The 24,970-nt window shown below is 41.9% G+C and overlaps 1 protein-coding gene across 2 annotated transcripts in view; it reads left to right on the top strand.

The window, feature by feature from the left end:
• Positions 1-24,970, top strand: part of col4a4 (collagen, type IV, alpha 4) — a 170,289-nt gene that overhangs the window by 91,827 nt on the left and 53,492 nt on the right. For both annotated transcript variants that reach the window (XM_071356391.1, XM_071356390.1), the window contains exons 15-24: positions 3,499-3,561; positions 7,120-7,164; positions 7,247-7,300; positions 7,598-7,658; positions 9,657-9,761; positions 9,929-10,084; positions 12,228-12,317; positions 13,057-13,217; positions 16,930-16,999; positions 19,937-20,043. In XM_071356391.1, the coding sequence (XP_071212492.1) occupies positions 3,499-3,561; positions 7,120-7,164; positions 7,247-7,300; positions 7,598-7,658; positions 9,657-9,761; positions 9,929-10,084; positions 12,228-12,317; positions 13,057-13,217; positions 16,930-16,999; positions 19,937-20,043 (912 nt within the window). The remainder of the gene's footprint in view (positions 1-3,498; positions 3,562-7,119; positions 7,165-7,246; positions 7,301-7,597; positions 7,659-9,656; positions 9,762-9,928; positions 10,085-12,227; positions 12,318-13,056; positions 13,218-16,929; positions 17,000-19,936; positions 20,044-24,970) is intronic.

Raw genomic sequence — 24,970 nt, 5'->3', positions numbered from 1 at the left:
CTCCCAAACCCGGATCCGGGAGCACCCCCCACAGTAAAAAAGCTGACTAGCATAGCCTAGCATAGCGTCACAAGTAAATACTAGCATCTAAATATCATTAAATCACAAGTCCAAGACACCAGATGAAAGATACACATCTTGTGAATCCAGCCATCATTTCTGATTTTTTAAATGTTTTACAGGGTAGACACAACATGTAAATCTATTAGCTAACCACGTTAGCAAAAGACACCACTTTTTTTACTCCATCAGTAGCCATCACTAATTCGACCAAATAAAGATATAAATAGCTACTAACCAAGAAACAACTTCATAAGATGACAGTCTGATAACATATTTATTGTATAGCATATGTTTTTTTAGAAAAATGTGCATATTTCAGGTATAAATCACAGTTCTACATTGCAGCTGCAATCTGAATTAGTGCCGAAGCTGCCAGAATAATTACAGAGACCAACGTCAAATACCTAATTACTCATCTTAAAACATTTCTGAAAAATACACAGCGTACAGCAAATGAAAGCCCAACATCTTGTGAATCCAGCCAATATGTCAGATTTTTTAAGTGGCAAGTGGTCCTTTGTCCAAAAGAATCGTTGCTTGGTTGTAAAACGTCGTCTTCAACTTCGGAATTAGCAGCTAACAATAGCTATGTGGCCACAACATGCCCAAATGTTCAAAACGCAATACTAAGGAAATTCCGAAAATAGCAATATACTCGCATAAACTGATATAACTCGGTTTAAAATAACTTCGTTATGATGTTTCTAACACCTATATCGAATTAAATTACAGACGGATATATCTAAGGTCGATAACTGAGCGTTTCAAAATGCCATCCTGAGGTCTTGCTTTGCGCAATGACGAACGTCGAAAAGAGAGCTCCCTTCGTTCCTTGGCCTTTTATAAGCTCTGAGAACTACGTAGAAACTCCATTCCACTTCTCATTGGTTACTGACATCCAGGGGAAGGCGGGTGCAGTTCATGTCGACCCATAGGATACATACAGAGCTTTAAACTGATCTGAGAACAGAGCCTCGTTTTCAGACCTTCGCAGTTCCTGTCATTAATTTCGCTGCAGAAAGAGTTCTGGTTCACCCACAGACATAATTCAAACGGTTTTAGAAACTAGAGATTGTTTTCTATCCAATAGTAATAATAATATGCATATTGTACGAGCAAGAATTGAGTACGACGCAGTTTAATTTGGGAACGATAAATGTCCAAGTTGAAACAGCACCCCCTGTAGTGTCAAGAGGTTTTAAACAGCTTGGAAAATTCCAGAAAATGATGTCATGGCTTTAGATGCTTCTGATAGGTTAATTGACATCATTTGAGTCAATTGGAGGTGTACCTGTATTTCAAGGCCTACCTTCAAACTCAGTGCCTCTTTGCTTGACATCATGGGAAAATCAAAATAAATCAGCCAAGACCTCAGAAAAAAATTGTAGACCTCCACAAGTCTGGTTCATCCTTGGGAGCAATTTAAATGCCTGAAGGTACCACGTTCATCTGTACAAACAATAGGACGCAAGTATATACACCATGGGACCACGCAGCCGTCATACCACAGGAAGGAGACGCGTTGTGTCTCCTGGAGATGAATGTACTTTGTTGCGAAAAGTGAAAATCAATCCCAGAAGAGCAGCAAAGGACCTTGTGAAGATGCTGGAGAAAACAGGTACAAAAGTATCTATATCCACAGTAAAACGAGTCCTATACTGACATAACCTGAAAGGCCGCTCAGCAAGGAAGAAGCCACTGCTCCAAAACCGCCATAAAAAAGCCAGATTACGGTTTGAACTGCACATGGGGACAAAGATCGTACTTTTTGGAGAAATGTCCTCTGGTCTTATGAAACAAAAATATAACTGTTTGGCCATAATGACCATCGTTATATTTGGAGGAAAAAGGGGGAGGCTTGCAAGCCGAAGAACACTGATGGAGTGTTTTCATAACTGTGTAAGGTCACAGTTATGAAAACTCCATCAGTGCTCAGACTGTCCGCAATAGGCTGAGAGAGGTTGGACTGAGGGCTTGTAGGCCTGTTGTAAAGCAGGTCCTCACCAGACATCACCGGTAACATAGTCACCTATGGGCACAAACCCACCGTCGCTGGACCATACAGGACTGGCAAAAAGTGCTCTTCACTGATGAGTCGCGGTTTTGTAATTGCCTGTTAGTGTCTTAACGACCGTTCCACAGGTGCGTGTTCATTAATTGTTTATGGTTCATTGAACAAGCATGAGAAACAGTGTTTAACCCTTTACCATGAAGATATGTCAAGTTATTTGTATTTTTTACTATTTATCTTTGAAAGACAGGGTCCTGAGAAAGGGACGTTTATATGAGTTTACATGTTTCCATATGTGTTATTTTTTAGTTTTGATGTCTTTACTATTATTCTAAAATGTAGAAAATAGTAAAAATAAAGAACATTTGTAAAAAATTCAGGCCAAAGAGTCCAATCTTGCTTTCATCAGACCATAAAATCTTGTTTATCATTGTCTGAGAGTCCTTTAGGTGCCTTTTGGCAAACTCCAAGCGGGCTGTTATGTGCCTTTTACTGAAGAGTGGCTTCCTTCTGGCTACTCTACCATAAAGGCCTGATTGGTAGAGTGCTGCAGATATGGTTGTCCTTCTGGAATGTTCTCCCATCTCCACAAAGCAACTCTGTCACAGACACCATCGAGTTCTTGGTCACCTCTCTAACCAAGTCCCTTCTCCCCCGATTGCTCAGTTTGGCCGATTGCTCAGTTTCAAAACTTTTTCCATTTAAGAATGATGGAGGCCACTGTGTTCTTGGGGAGCTTCAATGCTGAAGAAATGTTTTGGTACCCTTCCCCAGATCTGTTCCTCGACACAATCCTGTTTCAGAGGTCTACAGACAATTCCTTTGATCTCATGGCTTGGTTTTTGCTCTGACATGCACTGTCAACTGTGGGATCTTATATAGACAGTTGTGTGCCTTTCCAAATCATGTCCAATCAATTGAATATACCACAGGTGGACTCTAATCAAGTTGGAGAAACAACTCAAGGAGGATCAATGGAAACAGGATACTTATGTAAATAAAATGTGCAGTTTTAAATACAATTCCCCGCAATTCTACGCATTCTTCCATGTCATATGTGTGTTTATATGATACCGGGGGTCAAAGCACGGCTGAGTTAAAAAAAAAATAAGAGTTTGTGGTGCCACCTCTGCTAGATGGTTCTAATTAGCACCCTTTTTTCTAAGAGTGTAGCCATACCCTCATACACACAGCTCTCACATTTCTACATTCATTTCTTCATTCAATACATTCATTTCTTAATTGAGTACAAATTATGTTAGTTATGGATTGTGATCAATTGAGTAGTCTGTTGGACCGGGTGTCCAACAGACCACTGTAGGACCAGGTGAATCTCATGTAGTGGTAAACACAAATAGGTTGCCTTACCCTGTACCATAATGTCTAATTGTGTGTTAGTAATCTGTGAGTGATTGATTTCTCAGGGATTCGACTCGTTGACAGGAATAAAAGGAGAAAAGGGAATCATTGGATTTCCTGGAGTCAGGGTAAGAGATGTTATAAATGACTTGATTCTCCTCTTTGAGTATGCTCCTGAGGGATGTTATGGTTAGGAGTTTTTCCTGACATTGTGACCTGACATGGAACAAATCTTGAGCCTAGACAACCTTTACCCAAGGTCTGGAGTTTTTCCTGATCAGGTTACATTTTAGTAATTTAGCAAATGCTTTTATCCAAAGAATATTATAGTAGTGAGTGCGTACATTTTCATGCTGGCACCCCATGGGAATCGAACCCACAACCTTGGCGTTGCAAGCACCATGCTCTACCAACTGAGCCACACAGGACATGGTCAGGAAAAACCCCAAGTCATAGTCAATCTGGTATTGCAGAGTAATAGTGGAGAATGGGGTAAGTTGAGACAATTTTTACATTCAGCATCACTCCGTTAAGGCAAATATATTTCATATTTGAACCCCCCTTTTGCCCTCAGAACAGCCTCAATTTGTCAGGGCATGGACTCTAAAATGTGTCAAAAGCATTCCACAGGGATGATGGCCCATGTTGACTCCAATGCTTCCCACAGTCCGTGTCAAGTTGGCTGGATGTCCATTAGGGCAGTGGACCATTCTTGATACACACAGGAAACTGTTGAGGGTGAAAAACCCAGCAGCGTTGCAGTTCTTAACAAAAAACAGTGCGCCTGGCACATACTACCATACCTCGTTCAAAGGCACTTAAATATATTGTCTTGTCCATTCACCCTCTGAATGGCACACATACACAATCCATGTCTCAAGGCTTAAACATCCTTCTTTAACCTATCTCCTCCCCTTCATCTACACTGAATGAAGTGGATTTAACAAATAAAGGATCATAGCATTCACCTGGATTCACCTGGTCAGTCATGGAAAGAGCAGGTGTTTTTAATGTTTTGTGTACTCAGTGTATAGTATTCTCTCTAGCAAAGATATCTACATATATTTCAGGATGTTGTTTAACACTGGAAATAATCTAAATTCATGTAACCATTACAGTTTTGAAAACAGAGCTTGTCCAAAAAAAGTGGTCTCTTGGCACCAGTGTGGGCCGTCAGGGCCTGCAAGGCCTTCTCTGCTGGCCTAAACATCATCAGAATATAATTTTTTTTTAAATATATTTTCCCACAAATATGTATTAAATTATTCCCCAGAGTAAGAGTTATACTCTTCATTTCATAGCTTTCCTCTTGGTTGCACTGCTTCCAGCCCCAGGTTGAGATTTGGAGGGCTGGTCTTTATGTTAGATCTTTTATCCAATCATATTCAGCCATCATGTGTTGCCAGGGGTCTAAAATCTGCCCTCAGGCCTTCAGAATTAACAGTGCGGGCGCTTGTAGCTTAAAGTGAATGGAAATTAAAATTTTGTGTCAACCAATCAGCTTTAGAGTTGGCTATTGTACGCCTGCTGGCTGGCTCCAGTGTTACACAGGAGCCAGCTAGCAGGCGTAGTGCGTCCACGTCTTTTGATTGGATTACCAATATTGAGAGGCAGGTCCTATGGGCAGGTCTATGCAGATCTAGGAAACTGAATTTGATAAACAAATTAATTTGCGTTCTACTAAGCTGTTTTTTCAACCCACAATGGCGGAAGGAGGAGAAGATATCGATTTGGTCGAGGATATAATTATAACGCCATTCTCAAGACAAACTTTTCAAGAAAAGTTAGACATTGTAAGGAGAGGTCGCCCGACGCCACAAAGCCTGTCACAGGCGGGAAAGGGGTTCGTTCGCTCGCCACTTTCAAAGTTTCAACTACGAGCGCTGTCAATGGCTCACAGGCTCCGAGAAGCACTGCAAACTGTACTGCTGGGAATGCCTATTATTTGCAAGTGATCGATTTGGTGTTTGGAGCCACACTGGCTTTGCAAACTTGAGTTGTCTGTTAAACACTGTTTACCCAAAAATGTCAATTTGTCAATTTCAAGGTGACGCAACGCCTGGTTATACTGCGTTTCTGTCTAAATGTATAGTGTCTAGAGCCATGGCATAATGATGGTAATAAGAGGTGGATTAATTCGGGTGGGACTGTAGTACCTCACTGAAGGCCTAGGCCCCAGGCCCACGGCACGCCACTGCTTGGCACACTTAACCAGGGAATGGGGGGGTTGAGTCACGGGACAGAGTAAGTGAAGCCGCCTACAAATTTTTCTGAATGAAATATTACCACTACCTTTTTAAGATCATGTCTATCTTTATTTCCCGAACACACTTCATCACAATCACTTTTTTGTTTTTTAATAATTTAAGCTTTTAACACAGGTTTAACACCTATCAAACACTTTTAAAAAAACACATTAAACATAGGCCAGGCCTTGTTGTTATCTCATACCAGAGAGATAATGCCTTGCATTACGCCTGGGAAGAAAACACTTGCTCAACTTGCCATTGGCTCAACTATTGGCTCAATTTACCATCAAGGAAAATATTTGGATTATATTAGCCACAGCCACAAGGAAGCACTTTCATGCTAGGTTTAGGACCTCATATTTAAGCTTATAGAGACCTCCTATTTACGTATAGAACAATCCTAAAATGATGTAATTGGTTTATATACAAGCATCATGAAACCTCTAACACAAAAATTAATTTGACTTGGTGAAAATATTTTTGGGGGACCTATCTTGCCTACCACTTTTTCCATGTAATTTCTTCTTTCACAGAGTCCATGGAATGATGACTTCTTATATTTGGTCAAATTATTTAAAAAATTGTATAGTTTCCTAGAAACAATGGTCGCTCACCTTACCTCTATGGCTCAACTTACCCCCCTCCCCCTACATAGATCATTCATTCATTCATTCATCATTCATTAGTTTCATATTACCATAGATTTGGAATATATATTTCACCAAGGAATCTTTAGTTTTAAATTCAAACTACTGTATGGTGATGTTTTAAGCTGAGAGTGTATTGGAAAAAGACACTAATGCCTAACCTGTACTTTCCCTATCGGACGTGGTCACTGTTATGGGTTTCCTCTCACTTCTAAGAAGCTTTTACTTTGTGCAGAACTTTCCTGCCCTGCTCCTACTTCTTTGCATTTCAGGGCCACATGTTTTGAAACAAAATGCCATCTTGTGGTGCATATACAACATCACAGGCCTACACTCACAAAGACACTGCCTTACTCAAGCTACTCATCTCTTTACTGTAACACATATGCAGTGGTGGAAAAAGTATCCAATTGTCATACTAGAGTAAAAGTAAAGACATGTTAATAGAAAGTGAAAGTCACCCAGTAAAGTACTACTTGAATAAAAGTCTGGTTTTAAATTTACTTAAGTATCAAAAGTTATATTAAATGCTAAAATATACCTAAGTATCAAAAGTAAATGCCATTTTCCTGTCCTGTTAACCATTCAAAATGTAGTACCTTTGGGTGCCAGGGAAAATGTATTTAGGTAAAACGTATATATTCTCATTAGGAATGTAGTGGAGTAAAAGTTGCCAAAAGTATTAGTAGTAAAGTGCAGATACCCCAAAATACTTCAAAGTATTTTTACTGAGTTACTTTACAGCACTGCATGTATAGTGGATAAAAATAGGATGTTCTCATGTTATTAGGGTCTTCCTGGATATCCTGGCTTCCCTGGGCCACCTGGTGTAAAGGTATGCAGCAGTTTCGTCACCATATTCAATACAACTGTGTGTGTGTTTGTGCTCTAATTACCATGATTTCTCATATGTTCAGGGGATTCTCGGGAGCCCTGGCCTACCTGGTCTGATAGGAACAGAGGGACCCAAGGTTAGCCACTCACTGTAGAAAGCAGCGCTCTCTGTGCGGTGTCGGCATAGGTTTGAATCTGGCCTACTGCCCTTTGACACAACCTCTCTCTACCATTCCCCACTGTCATTCTCTCTCTTTATCTGTTCAATAAAGTCAGAAAATACTTTAAAATATATTTCAGAAAGCAACGCTTAACTCTTAACTATTCACCATCCAATCTCACTGAGATCACCCATTTGATTTTCTTTAATGTGGCGTTACTTAGTATCTTATGTGACATGACGTTAATGTGATATCTTTATAAATGTCTCCAAGGGGTTCCAAGGAGATCTAGGTCCCAAAGGACAGACAGAGTTCAGGCCGGTAAATTATACAGGTAAGAGCTTTGTATTCAACATATACAGTCCTCTGTACACCATTGACCCTTTGGTGACGTCGTAGTAGATTAATACTCTTACTAACCCATGGATGTTACTGTGTCTTAGCTTTACATTAGACTCCTAGAATGTGTTTTCTCAAGCATGGAACCTGACATAGTGATATGAGTGATTTAAAAACAAATGTTCTCACAACTGGATTTTCCCAGGCAAAAAAAACAAACACATAGCAGACTGAACTCCATGGTCCTCTAAGAATCTACGTTATGTTAAAAAAAAACACTGCATGCTGGCATGGTCAATAGCCCATTTAACATTCTCCTCTTCCATTTAGTTGCTCCCTCTCTCCATCGGTTCAGTTCCACTTCAAGAATGGTGACAAACATGATAATGGCATTTCATTTAGCGCGACGACTACATTGGAAATAAGTGTTGTATAATGCTTTCATGTGTTATCCTCGGGTCTTTGTACTGTTTAAATGTACAATGTTTTAACCCCCCAAAATAAATAGGCAATCGAATCAAATTACAGTTGCGGGTGGAAACTGGTGGAAGACATGATTTCTGTAACACTCCCTTGACTCATCTTGATCTCTACTGAGACCTCACCCGTAAGGAAACTGATGGGAAAGACTGATTGACTAAACGATTAAAGGAGAATGGGACTTTGTGGGCATATTGTGTGTGTGTTCTGGCATGATGTCATCATTGTTTTTCCCCCTGGCATGACATCATCATCGTGTGTCTTGTGGGTCGTGGTGTGTGTTACATGGCCGTCGTACAGCTTGTAGAGGTGAGCACATTGTCTGTTAAGAAATTCACTGTATCACTAAAACACCTTGATAAAACTGATTTTAATAAAACAACTGTGATAAGACTTTATAAAGATATGTCACTCTCGCCAGTTAGTCTTTATAGATTTTACCTGCGCAGGCTGTAACATCCATTCACACTATCCCAGATATCAAATCAACTGATTATGTTTTTCATACACTCTTAGAAAAAAGGGTCTAGTTTGTACCAAAAACTGTTTTTTTCATTTAATTTTCATTGTTCCTGTAGGATAACTCTTTTTGAGTCCTTGGAGAGCCTGTTTATAATGGTTCTATGTAGAACCATCATGAGAGGGGTCTAAGTAGCACCAGTGTTCTAAGTAGGAACCATTTTTGGTGCTACTTAGAACCCATACATAAAAAAAGGGTTATTTGATTTGTCCCTGTAGGGGAACCATGTCTGGTGCTTTGCAGAACCCTCTCATGAAGAACTTTCTACACTGGGTTCCAGGTAGAACCAATAGCAGGGTATATCTAGAACCGTACTAGTACTGCATGGTTTGATTACTATTTACATTTAGTAGTATGGATCATCCATAATGAAACTTGAGGAAAACATTATAGAAAAAGTTTCTAGACATTTCTCCCACTGGTTGTATCAAAGTGAGATATGCTACCAAGACATGTGATTCAGCATTAGACTCTTTAAATAATGGACTATGGAGGTCTGGTGTCTAGTGTCATTATATACATGCTGACACTCCTCACTTAAGGATCTAGAACAGCCAACCAAAAATAACCCATGCACATAAACTCAGAGGAAATACAGTTACCTGCACTGTATCTGTGAGCTGTTAGCTAGAGGGCATGTGCTAAGACCAGAATAGGCACATTTGCTATTTAACGCAACTGTTTTTGTGTCAAAACTATCGGTAGAGTTGAAAGTGCGATAGAAACACATTGAACTTCAAATTTTTATTCGGTACATGAAAACGTAAGGAAAAAAGTAGATCACGCACTGACACACTGATTTTTATCTGCAACAAGTCAGTTTGGTGGAAACACACAACTGGTTGGAAAATGTGCATATTCTTTATGCAGATTTTAGAATATTTGCATAAAAATCTATTGCCAATTGGTTGGAAACCTATATAGCTAGTGAAGAGTTAAAACTACTAACCCATTTAATGCAGTAATTGTGACTCCCATGGTAACCTGTTTCAGGGATTCCAGGGGAGTTGGGGCTGCCTGGAAGACCAGGACCCCCTGGAGATGTTGGGGAGATGGGGATGCACGGCCGCCAAGGACTGCCTGGGGTATCAATACCTGGTCAGTGACCCAAAAGTCCCCTGGCCAGTACTAATACCCCCCATCTCAAAATACAGTTCTGCTCCAGTGTGAGCGTGCTTGTTTATATGCATGTGCGTGTGCGTGTGTGTCTAATAAGGTCTTTGTACTGTAACTCTACCTTACCATGTCATGCTGTCTCTCCTCAGGTACCAATGGTGAGCCTGGCCCAATGGGGATCACTGGCACCAAGGGGTTTAAAGGAGAGACAGGGATATACTACCAGAACGGGCCTACACCTGGAGAGCCTGGTAAACCGGGCACAGCAGGCCTCAATGGTCTGAAAGGAGAGCGCGGCCCCCCAGGTTTGTAACCTCAAGTGCATTTTGTCCCCATCTCTTGCACTTCTCTCATAGAACATGGCCTGTCTTCTACTAATCTCTTGATATTTGATGCATTCATTATCATAGCATCTGAATGTGGACTTAAATACTCAACACCTACTGTAGACTCGATTCTGGCTTGTAATTGTAGAAATTGTGTTGGTACTGTAGATAATGTTAAGTTCTTTACAGCTTGTATTGCAATGTTGTTGTGTGTACACTCTTAGAAGTAAAGGAGCCTGTGGGGGGGAAAGGGTCTTCGAGGAACCCCTGTGTAATGGTTGAAACAGGAACCTTTTTGTAATGGGATGGGTTCAATTTTGAACCTTTTTAATAATATATTGTAGACGTGGCAGCCTTTTAGAAGTTTTCAGGCATTGCTTATTGGAGGCGTGGCTTTTAGGTAGTTATTTTTGGCCACCCCATAGAGTAAATGTCATAGAGTACCACAGTATGAGTCATAATACCCATAAACCTTAGCAGTCAAACAGGGAAATGGTTCCAGTCGTTTTTCTACCATTCGTTTTTTAGAAACACTTAAAATAAGGTCTGTGTTTTGTGGAATGCTTACCGTGACGTTTTGATAACCATGTAAATCGCTCTTGGACAAGGTGACTTTTATCAATATAGTTGCCTGTATTTAACCCCAACCAATGAAATGCTAATTAGTTGTTAATGTGACTATCATAAAGAACTACAAATGCCATGATGATCTAGAGGAGACTGCCGAATCGAGGCAAAGGTAAGAATCTCTGGATTAACTATCTAATGTTAGCTAAATGTAGTAATGAATAAATTGGCTACATTTCTTAAAATGTAACTGTTAGAGATGTTGTGCAGGAGCTTGCAGGGATTTGTAGTCTTGCATGATGTCTACTTTGATGCTAATTAGAATTTTTGAATCTGAGAGTAAATAAAGACGAATATATTGATAAAAGTCACCTTGTCCAGGAAAGATTTACATGGTTATCAAAATGTCACGCCAGGGTAAGCCTACACAAACACAGCCCTTATTTTAAGTTTTTCTAAAATCCCCTATAGAAAAAATGCATGGTGGAAAAATGGTTAAAACCATTCCCCTGTTTGACAGCTAGGTTGTATGTGTATTATCACACCTCCACTGTGGGTTTCTATTCCTGTTCATCATGTTAAGTTTGTCCACAGCAAATTACATTTTCCCTTCAATATTTAGGCATATTACAAATTCTAATATAATATTCAAATTATTGACATTAATGATTATATATAGTTATAAAGCGGTAACTATTCCAGCTATAGGATTTGCATATGCTCTTGAGGAACTCCTACACCTCAGTAAGCCTCATTGAAGATACAAACCTGTCACTGCTCAACCTTCATCTGTTCTGTTGTCTTCACATGTTAACAGGAATGACATTTACTCCCACGGGTGGCATTAAACGTGACATCTGAAAGCCATGCCCCTACTTAGCCATGCCTGTAGTCCAGGGTTCTTCCAGGAACCCTTTGCTACATTGAAATATTAAGGGTTCCTCCAAGAACCCCTCAACTAACCAAAGGTGCAAATATAGCAATTGAGGGTCTACAGGATTCCTCGAGTCACCAGTGTAGTTTGCTTCCATTTTTCATCATCTTGTCAGCTAATATTCCACTTGTGTTTGTTTTGCTAACCCTATTCCCTGTCTGATCTGCATGCCTTTGTGTCTCCTGCAATGATGTCATCATTGTGTCCCACCCGGGATGATGTCATCATTCTGTGTGTGCCCCTCGTATGACATCATCGTGTGTCTTGTGATGTGTGTTGGGTGGGCGCCACATAGGTTGTGGAGGTGAGCACTCCTGTTTCACTGGTTTGAATTAATTCTCAAGATATTCTCAAGATAAACACCTGAGTAAAAACACCATCATTTAGACATGCACTTTATTAGATCCAGGAATTCCTTTGAGGGGAGTCTGCATTGTAGTAGCAGTCATTTTTACAGTACCCAAAACCATTCATTGATTTCATTCGACCATAGGATAAAAACATACTGTATGAATAGTGCACTGTGGATTCGATTGAATTGATCTCTCAAAATATTTGAGTACCCATTCACTCAGCCATTGGGATATTCGGTCAAGGTGTATAATCATGGTTGTGCTGCAGGTACGTACTGCACCCCTGGTTCACCAGGAGAGCCTGGAGCAGATGGAGATCAAGGTCCTCCTGGATCTGCAGGGTTCCCTGGTAGCAGAGGTGAGTTGTTATGTAACATGGATTTATTCATGTGGAATTATTAGTGCGTGTCTAGGGCTGTTGCGGTGACTGTATTACCGCCATCATCGGCAGTCATGACCGCGGTAAAATTCCACATGCCATGTGATCTCCTTTCATGCACTCTGGACATGCTTTGGTAGTACCCAACTTGCTAACTACCATCAGGTCCTAATGGCCTGGTACTCAGGGCTCTATTGTCCCTCTAACCACTGACATCAATGCAAATACAATAAAAAATTACATCAAACACTTATCATCAAAACAGTGTTGTGGTTTTAAAACTCACTGTGAGGATCAATTTGAAGAAATAAGTTCAACAGCAGGTTGAAACTGAGTGTAAAAGACGGTTGTTGTGGATGTTATTTCGAAAGTGGAAATTACAAACTTTAGAACCCTTTGTAAAAATCAAATACACTACAGGTTTGCATGTCCTGCTAAGCAGAAATATTCTTATCCACAAAGAAGTTATCAAATTAAGATCCTGCATCTGTACTCTATGCCTTTTTGTATTCCATGGGGTGCACAACACAGCATATGTCCGGCCAAATGTGGCCTGCAAGCCATTTATTGTGTGGCCCACCATACATTAAATAATTAAGAATTGTGCTCCATTTTCTGACCCCTTCAATGATGTCAATATCTGTAATTGGCCCCTTTGTCAAATTAGTGAAACCCTAATCCTGTATCTTTCTTATTCTCTTTGTCTCATTGTTTTTAGGAAGTGATGGTGATTGTGATTGTGAGCTTCTCCCGCCTTCAAAGGGAGACCCTGGCATCGTGGGGATTCCGGGATTGCCAGGGTTACCAGGACTTTGTGGGGCACCAGGCCTGAGGGGCGACATTGGTTTTCCCGGAGACATAGGAAGAAGTGGTGCAGACGTGAGTATCATTGTCAGTGTTCTAACTAAGACCAAGAGTTTTTCCTGACCCTGTGAGCGGATCAGGAAAAGCTATATTTTTATTTAACCTTTATTTTGACAGGGTCATGCTGAGACCAAGATCTCTTTTACAGATGAGCCCTGTATACACATCAATGGACATCAATATACACTATACACATCAATATCCAGTGCATTCAGAAAGAATTCAGACCCCTTGACTTTTCCACATTTTGTTACGTTACAGCCTTATTCTAAAATGTGTTAAATAGTTTTTTCACTCATCAATCAATACACAATACCCCATAATGACAAAGCAAAAACAGGTTTTCAGAAATGTTTGCAAATCTATAAAAAATTTAATAATGAAATATCACATTTACATAAGTATTCAGACCCTTTACTCAGTACTTTCCTGAAGCATCTTTCGCAGTAATTACAGCATCTAGTCTTGAGTATGACGCTACAAGCTTGGCACACCTGTATTTGGGGAGTTTCTCCCATTCTTCTCTGCAGATCCTCTCAAGCTCTGTCAGGTTGGATGGAGAGCGTCACTGTACAGCTATTTTCAGGTCTCACTAGAGATGTTCAATCGGGTTCATGTCTGGGCTCTGGTTGGGCCTCTCAAGGACATTGAGACTTGTCCCAAAGCCACTCCTGCGTTGTCTTGGCCGGGTCGTTGTCCTGTTGGAAGGTAAAACCATCGCCCCACTCAGGTCCTGAGTGCTCTGGAACAGCTTTTCATCAAGGATCTCTCTGTACTTTCTCCGTTCATCATTGCCTCGATCCTGACTAGTCTCCCAGTCCCTGCCGCTGAAAAACATCCCCACAGCATGATGCTGCTACCACCATGCTTCACCATAGGGATGGTGCCAAGTTTCGTCCAGACGTGACACTTGACATTCAGGCCAAAGAGTCCAATCTGGCTTTCATCAGACCAGAAAATCTCTTTTATCATTGTCTGAGAGTCCTTTAGGTGCCTTTTGGCAAACTCCAAGCGGGCTGTTAAGTGCCTTTTACTGAGGAGTGGCTTCTGTCTGGCTACTCTACCATAAAGGCCTGCTTGGTAGAGTGCTGCAGATATGGTTGTCCTTCTGGAATGTTCTCCCATCTCCACAGAGGAACTCTGGAGCTCAGTCACAGTGACCATCGGGTTCTTGGTCACCTCTCTAACCAAGTCCCTTCTCCCCTGATTGCTCAGTTTGGCCGATTGCTCAGTTTCGAAACTTCTTCCATTTAAGAATGATGGAGGCCACTGTGTTCTTAGGGACCTTCAACGCTGAAGAAATGTTTTGGTACCCCTTCCCAGATCTGTGCCTCGACACAATCCTGTCTCTGCGCTCTACGGACAATTAATTCGACCTCATGGGTTGGTTTTTGCTCTGACTTGCACTGTCAACTATGGGACCTTATATTGGCAGGTGTGTGCCTTTCCAAATCATGTCCAATCAATTGAATTTACCACAGGTGGAGAAACATCTCAAGGATAGAAACATCTCAAGGATGATAATGGAGTCATATAGCAAAGGGTCTGAATATTATGTAAATAAAGTCTGTTTTTTTATTTTTAATACATTTGCAAAAATATCTAAACCTGTTTTCGCTTTGACATTATGCAGTATTGGGTGTAGATTGATGAGGAAAACATTTAACTTAATCAATTTTAATCAAATGCTTTCCAAATGCACTGTACACATCAATACACAAAAAGGAAAACACAATCATAGAAAACAAACACATTCTTCAGTAAAAAGGTCCTCAATCAGCCTTTTAATTGTCTTAGAGGCACCAATTAATCAATATTTTTTAGCCTTGGAAATTATTCCATGCAGAAATAATAAAAGCAGATTGACCTAACTCAGTGGAGATCGAAAGGATCTCCAGAGTTATCCATCCCTGAGACTGGGTCTGGTATCTCGTACATCTGTAAGTTAACAATGAAGAAAGGTACGGCAGAACTTTATGCAGTAGGCCTTTATAAACAAATATAGTGCAATGCATCAATCTACGAGACTTCAAAGAGGGCCAGCCCACTTTCTGATACAGAATGTAGTGATGTGTACAGAACCTATCACCCTTAATAAAGCATAGTGCGTTATGATAAACTGCTTTCAATGGCTTCAATACAGTGGCAGCTGCATTCACATAGAGAATATCGCCATATTTTAGAGCCAGTATGAATGTTAACTGCATTATTTGTTTTCTGCTATTTAATGACTGGCATGACCTGTTCCTATAAAAGGAAACCCATTTTAATTCTTAATTTCTTAACTAACTCATCAACATGCTTTTTGAAAGATAGTTTTTCGTCAATCCAGATACCGAGTTATTTATAAGTGGGGGCACGATCAATGAGGGCACCAACCAATGTAAATATGCATGAATCATCAGATACATTTTTACATGATTTGGAGAATAACATATACTTTGTTTTACCGGCATTAAATACCAATTTCAGTTCAACAAAGGCATTCCGCAAAGCAATAAAGGCATATTGAACCTCCAAAAGAGCCGGGTCAACCATGTGGGCAATAGCAAACACAACAGTGTCATTTGGATACAGGTGTATGTAAAAAAAAAAAATTGCAGATAGATCAACATTGTTTATATAGACAGTAAAAAGTACAGGCCCTAAAATGGATCACCATGGGACACCTTTCTTCATTTCAAGGAAACCTAACTGAAAGCCTACAATATGTCAATAAAGAGGGCAGCACAGTGCCGAGTCAGCTTTTTTTGCCTTGGCCCTGATTTCTCATCATAATGAGATCTTTAGGCTCTATAGAGAACCAAGGATTTGTTCTATTTTTAACTCTACGGCGTTTAATGCAAGCATGTTAGTCTGCTAGAGATATAACAATAGTTGACAAAAGTTCAAGAGCCAATTCAGATTCAGGCATGCAGCTGATAGAGGAGTAAAATAAAACATTTATCTACATAATTATACGATGATCAATGTTTTTATGTTTGTCATCTCTAAAACATACGTTATCACTGATGTCATTAGCAAATACACCACTCAATAGGTGCGGGGCGGAAGTCAGGTTAAAGTCAAAACAAATATTCTTCAAATGATCAGAGGCCGGGGTAAGCCACTTAAAGTAAAAATCTCATAAAATAACTAAATTCAGATGACAGAAAAGGTTTAAAATATTCAGAATAGTATCAACCGCTTCCATCAGTGCAGCAAGGGGGCGATCCCTACTACAAACAAATGCGTATTTTGGTGTGAGGCCACAGCTACAACCAAACACAAACTTTTGGGGGATAGTGACACTTAGAAAACGAGTCGATTTCACATATGTGGCCACCCCTCCCCCCTTTTTTAGTCTATCACACCTGAAGATGTAATTTCATTGTCCATATCCTTGATCGAACCCTTGAACCAGATCTCCGTGAAAACCAGAATATCAAGGCACATATCATGCACCCTAGGCCCAATAAAGTAAGCAAGATTTGGTTGCGTGTCCCCCCCAACTTGTGATCAAAACATTTTAGTGAGCTCCCTCTTGGTGGGGGAGCGAAAAATGTTAATATCCTGCAATTCGCAGGGCCCTACGTGCAGCATGTAGCCTGCCTATAGGCCGATTGGCACCTCTGGGACAACTCCTGCCCAACCATAATTTATCCTATAGTTGCAATGCTTAGCCAAGGCTATACACAACAAACAGAACCAGGTTAATGTTGTAAAAACAAAATAATCCATTTTATAGGGCTTCCCAGGATTTGCAGGTGTCCGGGGTCCAAAAGGTCAGAAAGGTGACATCTATCTATGCATTAAAGGTAAGGGCGACTTTTCATTGGTCGATTTTGAACATTCTATCTTGCCATTGGATGTATTTATACTGAACAAAAATATAAACGTAAAAAGTGTTGGTCCCCTGAGCTGAAATTAAAGATCCCTTAAGGTTTCAATATGCACAACAAGCTTATTGCTCTAACATTTTGTGGAGGAATTTGTTTACATCCCTGTTAGTGAGCATTTCTCCTTTGCCAAGATTATCCATCTATCTGACAGTTGTGGCATATCAAGACGCTGATTTAACAGCATGCTCATTACACAGGTGCACCTTGTAGTGGGAACAGTAAAAGGCCACTTTAAAATGTGCCGTTTTATCACATACCACAATACCACAGAATTGAATGTTCAGAGAATTTTATGTTAATTTATTTACCATAAGCTGCCTCCAACATCGTGTTAGAGAATTTGGCAGTACATCCTACCGGCATCACAGCCGCAGACCACATGTAACCACGCCTGCCCAGGAACTCCACATCCGGCTCCCTCACCTGTGGGATCGTCTGAGGAGGGGTGGTGGTGCTGAGGAGTATATATGTCTGTAATAAAGCTCTTTTGTGGGGAAAAACTCATTGTGATTGGCTGTACCCCTGGCCAGTCATGTGAAATCCATAGATTAGGGCCTAATGCATTTATTTCAATTGACTGATTTCCTTATATGAACTTAAAAAAAATCTGTAGAAATACTAAATACCATCAATTGTTTTATTCTGTGTTGTTACACAATTCAACCCACAATGCATTTATTAAAAAAAATGTTTTTTAACTCAAATTGAAAACCGTGAATATAATATGTATTATTTATTTTTTTATGAAACCAAATCCTACTAATCGATTAACACTAATGGTGGCTTAGCTGGAATATTGTAATAGTTGTGAGTTCAAAGGTTGTGAGTTCAAATCCCAGATGAGGACATGTTGAAGAGTAAGTACTGTATAAATGAACATTTACAATGAAATCATTTATGTCAAAGTGTGTCAAATATGTACAGTGAAATCATTGTATGTTAAGCACTGTTCATGTAGTTGGGTGTCCCTAACCTTTCCAACAGACAAAGGTCTGTGAATGGATCAGTAGTTCACTAATCAGGGCTTGATGGGCTGGGCAACAGTAACAGACCCTTGACTTTTTCAACATTTTGTTATGTTAACCTTATTCTAAAATTGATTAAATAAATAACAATCCTCAGCAATCTACACACAGTATCCCATAATGACAAAGCTAAAACAGGTTTTTAGAAATGTTTGCTAATTTCTTAAATATAAAAAACAGAAATACCTTATTTACATCAGTATTCAGACCCTTTGCTATGAGACTCGAAATTGAGCTCATATAAACCCTGTTTCCATTGATCATCCTTGAGATGTTTCTACTACTTCATTGGAGTCCACCTGTGTTAAATTCAACTGCTTGGACATGATTTGGAAAGGCACACACCTGTCCATATAAGATCCCACTGTTGACCATGTATGTCAGAGCAAAAACCAAGCTATTAGGTCAAACGAATTGTCCGTAGAGCTCTGACACAGGAATGTGTCAAGGCACGGATCTGGGGAAGGTACCATAAAAGGTCTGTAGCATTGAAGGTCCCTAAGAACACAGTGGCCTCCATCATAATTAATGGAAGAAGTTTGGAACCACCAAGACTCTTCCTAGAGCTGGTCGCCTGGCCAAACTGAGCAATCGGGGGAGAAGGGCCTTGGTGAGGGAGGTGACCGAGAACCCAATGGTCACTCTGACAGAGCTCTAGAGTTCCTCTGTGGAGATGGGAGAACCTTCCAGAAGGACAACCATCTCTACAGCACTCCACCAATCAGGCCTTCATGGTAGTGGCCAGACGGAAGCCACTCCTCAGTAAAAGGCACATGACAGCCCGCTTGGATATTTCCAAAAAGCACCTAAAGGACTCTCAGACCATAAGAAACAAGATTCTCTGGTCTGATGAAACCAAGATTGAACTCTTTGGCCTGAATGCCAAGCGTCACATCTGGAGGAAACCTGGTACCATCCTTACGGTGAAGCATGGTGGTGGCAGCATCATGCTGTGGGGATGTTTTTCAGCTGTAGGGACTGGGAGACTAGTCAGGATCGAGGCAAAGATAAATGGATTAAAGTACAGAGAGATCCTTGATGAAAACCTGCTCCAGAGTGCTCAGGACTTCAGACTGGGGTGAAGGTTCACCTTCCAACAGGACAATGACCCTAAGCACACAGCCAAGACAACGCAGGGGTGGCTTCTGGACAAGTCTCTGAATGTCCTTGAGTGGCCCAGCCAGACCCCGGACGAACCCGATCAACATCTCTGGAGAGACCTGAAAATAGCTGTGCAGCAACGCTCCCCATCCAACCTGACTGAGCTTGAGAGGATCTGCAGAGAGGAATGGGAGAAACTTCCCAAAGACAGGGGTGCTAAGCTTGTAGCGTAATTTTTGCATTATCATTATGGGGGATTGTGTGAAGATTGTTGAGGGGGAAAAAACCATTTTAATCGAAGGCAGTGTATAATGAAATGAGGGTGCAGATGCCCAGGTAGGTGGGTAGAGTTATTTTGGGGGGGGGGAATATTCCACCGGGTGACGTCCTGCCAACTGATACACTGAGTGTCCTGAGAACGCCCTAAAAACATCCTGGCCTGGTCGTCAATGACAGAGGGAACTCTAGGCAAAAGACTCCTAGATCTAGAGAACGGCATGCTGGGATAGCATCTCGCCATAACCCTAAAACGGGCCTAATATGAAGGTCACCAAATGTCCTTAGAATGTCCCCTGTCTGCTGGGAAGGTCCTTGTAATACTATTTTATTCTATCTCTGTTGAGGTATGAATCTTTTTGTGCACTGTAATCTTTTTGTGCGCCCTGATTTATGTTGACCACTGGATGTGAGTTACAATGTAAGCGTGTAAAGTCTGGTTGGTTTCTAGGTGTGAAGGGAGACATTGGCCTCCCAGGGCCGGCTGGTCGTCCAGGCTTCACTGGGAGGAGAGGAGACGAAGGGAAGCCAGGTGCGCCTGGTGACGCCGGCCCAGAGGTGAGTCTACCAAGGTCATTAAGGTCAACGAAAGCCATATTCAAACTGTTAGTGATTTAGTTACATACAGAAGGAACTGGAACTAGGAGTCTGGCCCTAAGCATGGATCTAATGTTTCTTTAAGATGCCCAAATCCTCATCATAATGACATAATGAGATTCTTAAACCTCCAACTTCAAGGTTTACTTTGTTACTCTTGGTCTGCAACAAGAAGTGAAGTGTGCCAATATGTATTGCCTGATGCATCCTTGACTAGGCTAGCCTACTAACATTACACAAAATTCAAAAAGACACATTTTCGCGTACACATGTATGACCATATTCCAAGTTTTTGCCTGTTTGTTTCACAAACATCCATGTGATTTCACAGGAGTAAAGATGTAGGAGAATTATACAACATGTAAGTTTGTATTCGTACATCGTAAAAAAGAAAGTGGATGACGCTCGTGTTCTTGTCAAATAACTGTAATTTACCCCTTACTGCTTTAACTAACTAGTGGCGGTAACCCCAGAGATGGCAAAATACGATGACTGTGAGTTTGAAATTCACTCGGGCAAGGTGTTTCTTTGAGGAAAAAACGCTTCACTGCTGGTCCTCGAGTCAAATAATGCATATGTGACAAAGTAGATGATTGCTAAAATACATATAAAACGTTGTACATTTAGGTGTACACGTCCATGTAATATAGCCTATGCAATATGATTATTAGGCCCTAGCAGTGTGCTTGTCTACAAGGCTGAAGAAAGACGTATTAAATCCATTCTTAATCTACATTTTCAATCTGTTGGCTGCGCTTCCGTTCTCAGCACACTAAAACAATAAATATAATTCTACATTTCAAAGGGGAAAAAACTAATGTGAGATTCAAACACTTTTGATTAACAGAATGTGCCATTGGACTTATTTTAATGAAAAAGTGTTGGTTCAACGTAAACGATTTAAATTGGCTGAATTTGTTACCTGACAAAATCATTCTGATCAGCTGGTCGTACTTAGCATAGTGGCTAATTGTGCCAGGTTTGCCTATGAGAAAATCTAGCAGCTAGCCAATTTAGACCAAAGGTCTAAACCTCCCGTCTAAGCAAAACTTTGAGTATGGACTGATCTCGTAAAACGCTGCGTTTCAAACACATAAAAGACACACCCTCCTCCACTTCAAATCAGATCAAAGTTTATTTGTCACGTGCGCCGAATACAACAGGTGTAGACCTTACAGTGAAATGCTTACTTACAGGCGCTAACCAGCAGTGCAAAAAAGGTATTAGGTGAACAATAGGTCAGTAAAGAAATAAAAACGAAAGTAAAAAGACAGTGAAAAATAACAGTAGTGAGGCTATATACAGTAGCGAGGCTATAACAGTAACGAGGCTACATACAGGCACTGGTTGGTCGGGCCAATTGAGGTAGTGTGTACATGAATGTATAGTTAAAGTGACTATGCATATATGGTATACAGAGAGTAGCAGCAGCGTAAAAGAGGGGTGGGGGGGAGCACACAATGCAAATAGTACAGGATTACCTGTTAAGGAGTCTTGTGGCTTGGGGGTAAAAACTGTTGAGAAGCCGTTTTGTCCTAGACTTGGCACTCCGGTAACGCTTGCCATGCCGTAGTAGAGAGAACAGTCTATGACTGGGGTGGCTGGGGTCTTTGACAATTTGTAGGGCCTTCCTCTGACACCGTCTGGTGTTGAGGTCCTGGATTGCAGGCAGCTTAGCCCCAGTGATGTACGGGGCCGTATGCACTACCCTCTGTAGTGCCTTGCGGTCAGAGGCTGAGTAATTGCCTTCCCTGGCAGTGATGAAACCAGTCAGGATGCTCTCGATGTTGCCAAATCGTTTTAGTTTCCTGAGGGGGATTAAGGCTTTGTTGTGCCCTCTTCACGACTGTCTTGGTGTGTTTGCACCATTCTAGTTTGTTGGTGATGTGGACACCAAGGAACTTGAAGCTCTCAACCTGCTCCACTACAGCCCCGTCGATGAGAATGGGTGCGTGCTCGGTCCTCCTTTTCCTGTAGTCCACAATCATCTCCTTAGTCTTGGTTACGTTGAGGGATAAGTTGTTATTCTGGCACCACCCGGCCAGGTCTCTGACCTCCTCCCTATAGGCTGTCTCGTCATTGTCGGTGATCAGGCCTACCACTGTTGTGTCGTCTGCAAACTTAGCGATGGTGTTGGAGTCATGCCTGGCCATGCAGTCGTAGGTGAACAGGGAGTACAGGAGGGGACTAAGTACACACCCCTGAGGGGCCCCAGTGTTGAGGATCATCGTGGCAGATGTGTTGCTAACTACCCTCACCACCTGGGGGCAGCCCGTCAGGAAGTCCAGGATCCAGTTGCAGAGGGAGGTGTTTAGTCCCAGGATCCTTAGCTTATTGATGAACTTTGAGGGTACTATGGTGTTAAACGCTGAGCTGTAGTCAATGAATAGCATTCTCACATAGGTGTTCCTTTTGTCCAGGTGGGAAAGGGCAGTGTGGAGTGCAATAGAGATTGCATCATCTGTGGATCTGTTTGGGCGGTATGCAAATCGAAGTGGGTCTAGGGTTTCTGGGATAATGGTGTTGATGTGAGCCATTACCAGCTTTTCAAAGCACTTCATGGCTACGGACGTGAGTGCTACGGGTCTGTAGTTATTTAGGCAGGTTGCCTTCGTGTTCTTGGGCACAGGGACTATGGTGGTCTGCTTGAAACATATTGGTATTACAGACTCAGACAGGGACATGTTGAAAATGTCAGTGAAGACACCTACCAGATGGTCAGCACATGCCCGGAGCACACGTCCTGGTAATCCATCTGGCCCCGCAGCCTTGTGAATGTTGACCTGTTTAAAGGTCTTACTCACATTGTCTATGGAGAGCGTGATCACACAGTCGTCTGGAACAGCTGATGCTCTCATGCATGCCTCAGTGTTGCTTGCCTCGAAGCAGGCATAGAAGTGATTTAGCTCGTCTGGTAGGCTCGTGTCACTGGGACGCTCGCGGCTGTGCTTCCCTTTGTAATCTGTAATAGTTTGCAAGCCCTGCCACATAAGACGAGCGTCAGAGCCGGTGTAGTACGATTCAATCTTAGCCCTGTATTGAGACTTTGCCAGTTTTTTTTTATATATATATTTTTTTTTGTAATTTTTTTTAAAAATTTTAGCCCCTTTTCTCCTCAATTTTCGTGGTATCCAATCGCTAGTAATTACTATCTTGTCTCATCGCTACAACTCCCGTACGGGCTCGGGAGAGACAAAGGTCGAAAGCCATGCGTCCTCCGAAGCACAACCCAACCAAGCCGCACTGCTTCTTAACACAGCGCGCCTCCAACCCGGAAGCCAGCCGCACCAATGTGTCGGAGGAAACACCGTGCACCTGGCCCCCCTGGTTAGCGCGCACTGCGCCCGGCCCGCCACAGGAGTCGCTGGAGCGCGATGAGACAAGGATATCCCTACCGGCCAAACCCTCCCTAACCCGGACGACGCTAGGCCAATGTGCGTCGCCCCACGGACCACCCGGTCGCGGCCGGCTGCGACAGAGCCTGAGCGCGAACCCAGAGACTCTGGTGGCGCAGCTAGCACTGCGATGCAGTGCCCTAGACCACTGCGCCACCCGGGAGGCCGACACTTTGCCTGTTTGATGGTTCGTCACAGGGCATAGCAGGATTTCTTATAAGCTTCCGGGTTAAAGTCCCGCACCTTGAAAGCGGCAGCTCTACCCTTTAGCTCAGTGCGAATATTGCCTGTAATCCATGGCTTCTGGTTGGGGTATGTACGTACAGTCACTGTGGGGACAACGTCCTCGATGCACTTGTTGATAAAGCCAGTGACTGATGTGTAGTCCTCAATGCCTTTCGGAAGAATCCCGGAACGTGTTCCAGTCTGTGATAGCAAAACAGTCCTGTAGTTTAGCATCTGCTTCATCTGACCACTTTTTTATAGACTGAGTCACCGATGCTTCCTGCTTTAATTTTTGCTTGTAAGCAGGAATCAGGAGGATAGAGTTGTGGTCGGATTTACCAAATGGAGGGCGAGGGAGAGCTTTGTACGCGTCTCTGTGTGTGGAGTGCAGGTGATCTATATTTTTTTCCCTCTGGTTGCACATTTAATATGTTGATAGAAATTAGGTAGAACTGATTTAAGTTTCCCTTCTTTAAAGTCTCCGGCCACTAGGAGCACCGCCTCTGGGTGAGTGGTTTCCTGTTTGCTTATTTCCTTATACAGCTGACTGAGTGCGGTCTTAGTGCCAGCATCCGTCTGTGGTGGTAAATGAACAGCCACGAAAAGTATAGCTGAAAACTCTAGGCAAGTAGTGTGGCCTGCAATTTATCACAAGATACTCTACTTCAGGCGAGAAAAATCTAGAGACATCCTTAGATTTCGTGCACCAGCGGTTGTTTACAAATATACACAGACCGCCCCCCCCTCGTTTTACCAGAGTGTGCTGTTCTATCTTGTCGGGTCAAAGTATATCCGGCTAGCTGAATATCCATGTCATCATTCAGCCACGATTCCGTGAAACATAGGATATTACAGTTTTTGATGTCCCGTTGGTAGGATATTCGTGATCGTTCCTCGTCTAATGTATTGTCCAATGATTGCACGTTGGCGAGTAATATTGACGGTAAGCTTTCCCACTCGCCTTCTGCGGATCCTCACGAGGCATCCCGCTCGGTGTCCTCTGTACCTGCGTCTCTTCCAACTGGAATGTTGGCCTTGTCGGGTGTACGGAGAATGTCCTGTGCATCCTGCTTGTTGAAGAAAAAACTCTTTGTCTAATCCGAGGTGAGTGATCGCTGTCCTGATATCCAGAAGCTCTTTTTTGCCGTAAGGTAGTTGCAGAAACATTATGTACATAATAAGTTACAAATAACGCGAAACACATAATAGCACAATTGGTTGGGCGCCCGTAAAACTGCTGCCATTTCTTCCGGCGCCATTTTCAGATT

The sequence above is a fragment of the Salvelinus alpinus genome, chromosome 21, assembly GCF_045679555.1.
Source record: "Salvelinus alpinus chromosome 21, SLU_Salpinus.1, whole genome shotgun sequence".
NCBI classification, from domain to species: Eukaryota; Metazoa; Chordata; class Actinopteri; order Salmoniformes; family Salmonidae; genus Salvelinus; species Salvelinus alpinus.
Note: the sequence above shows the minus strand (reverse complement) of the source record. Positions and strands in the feature narration are given on the sequence as shown.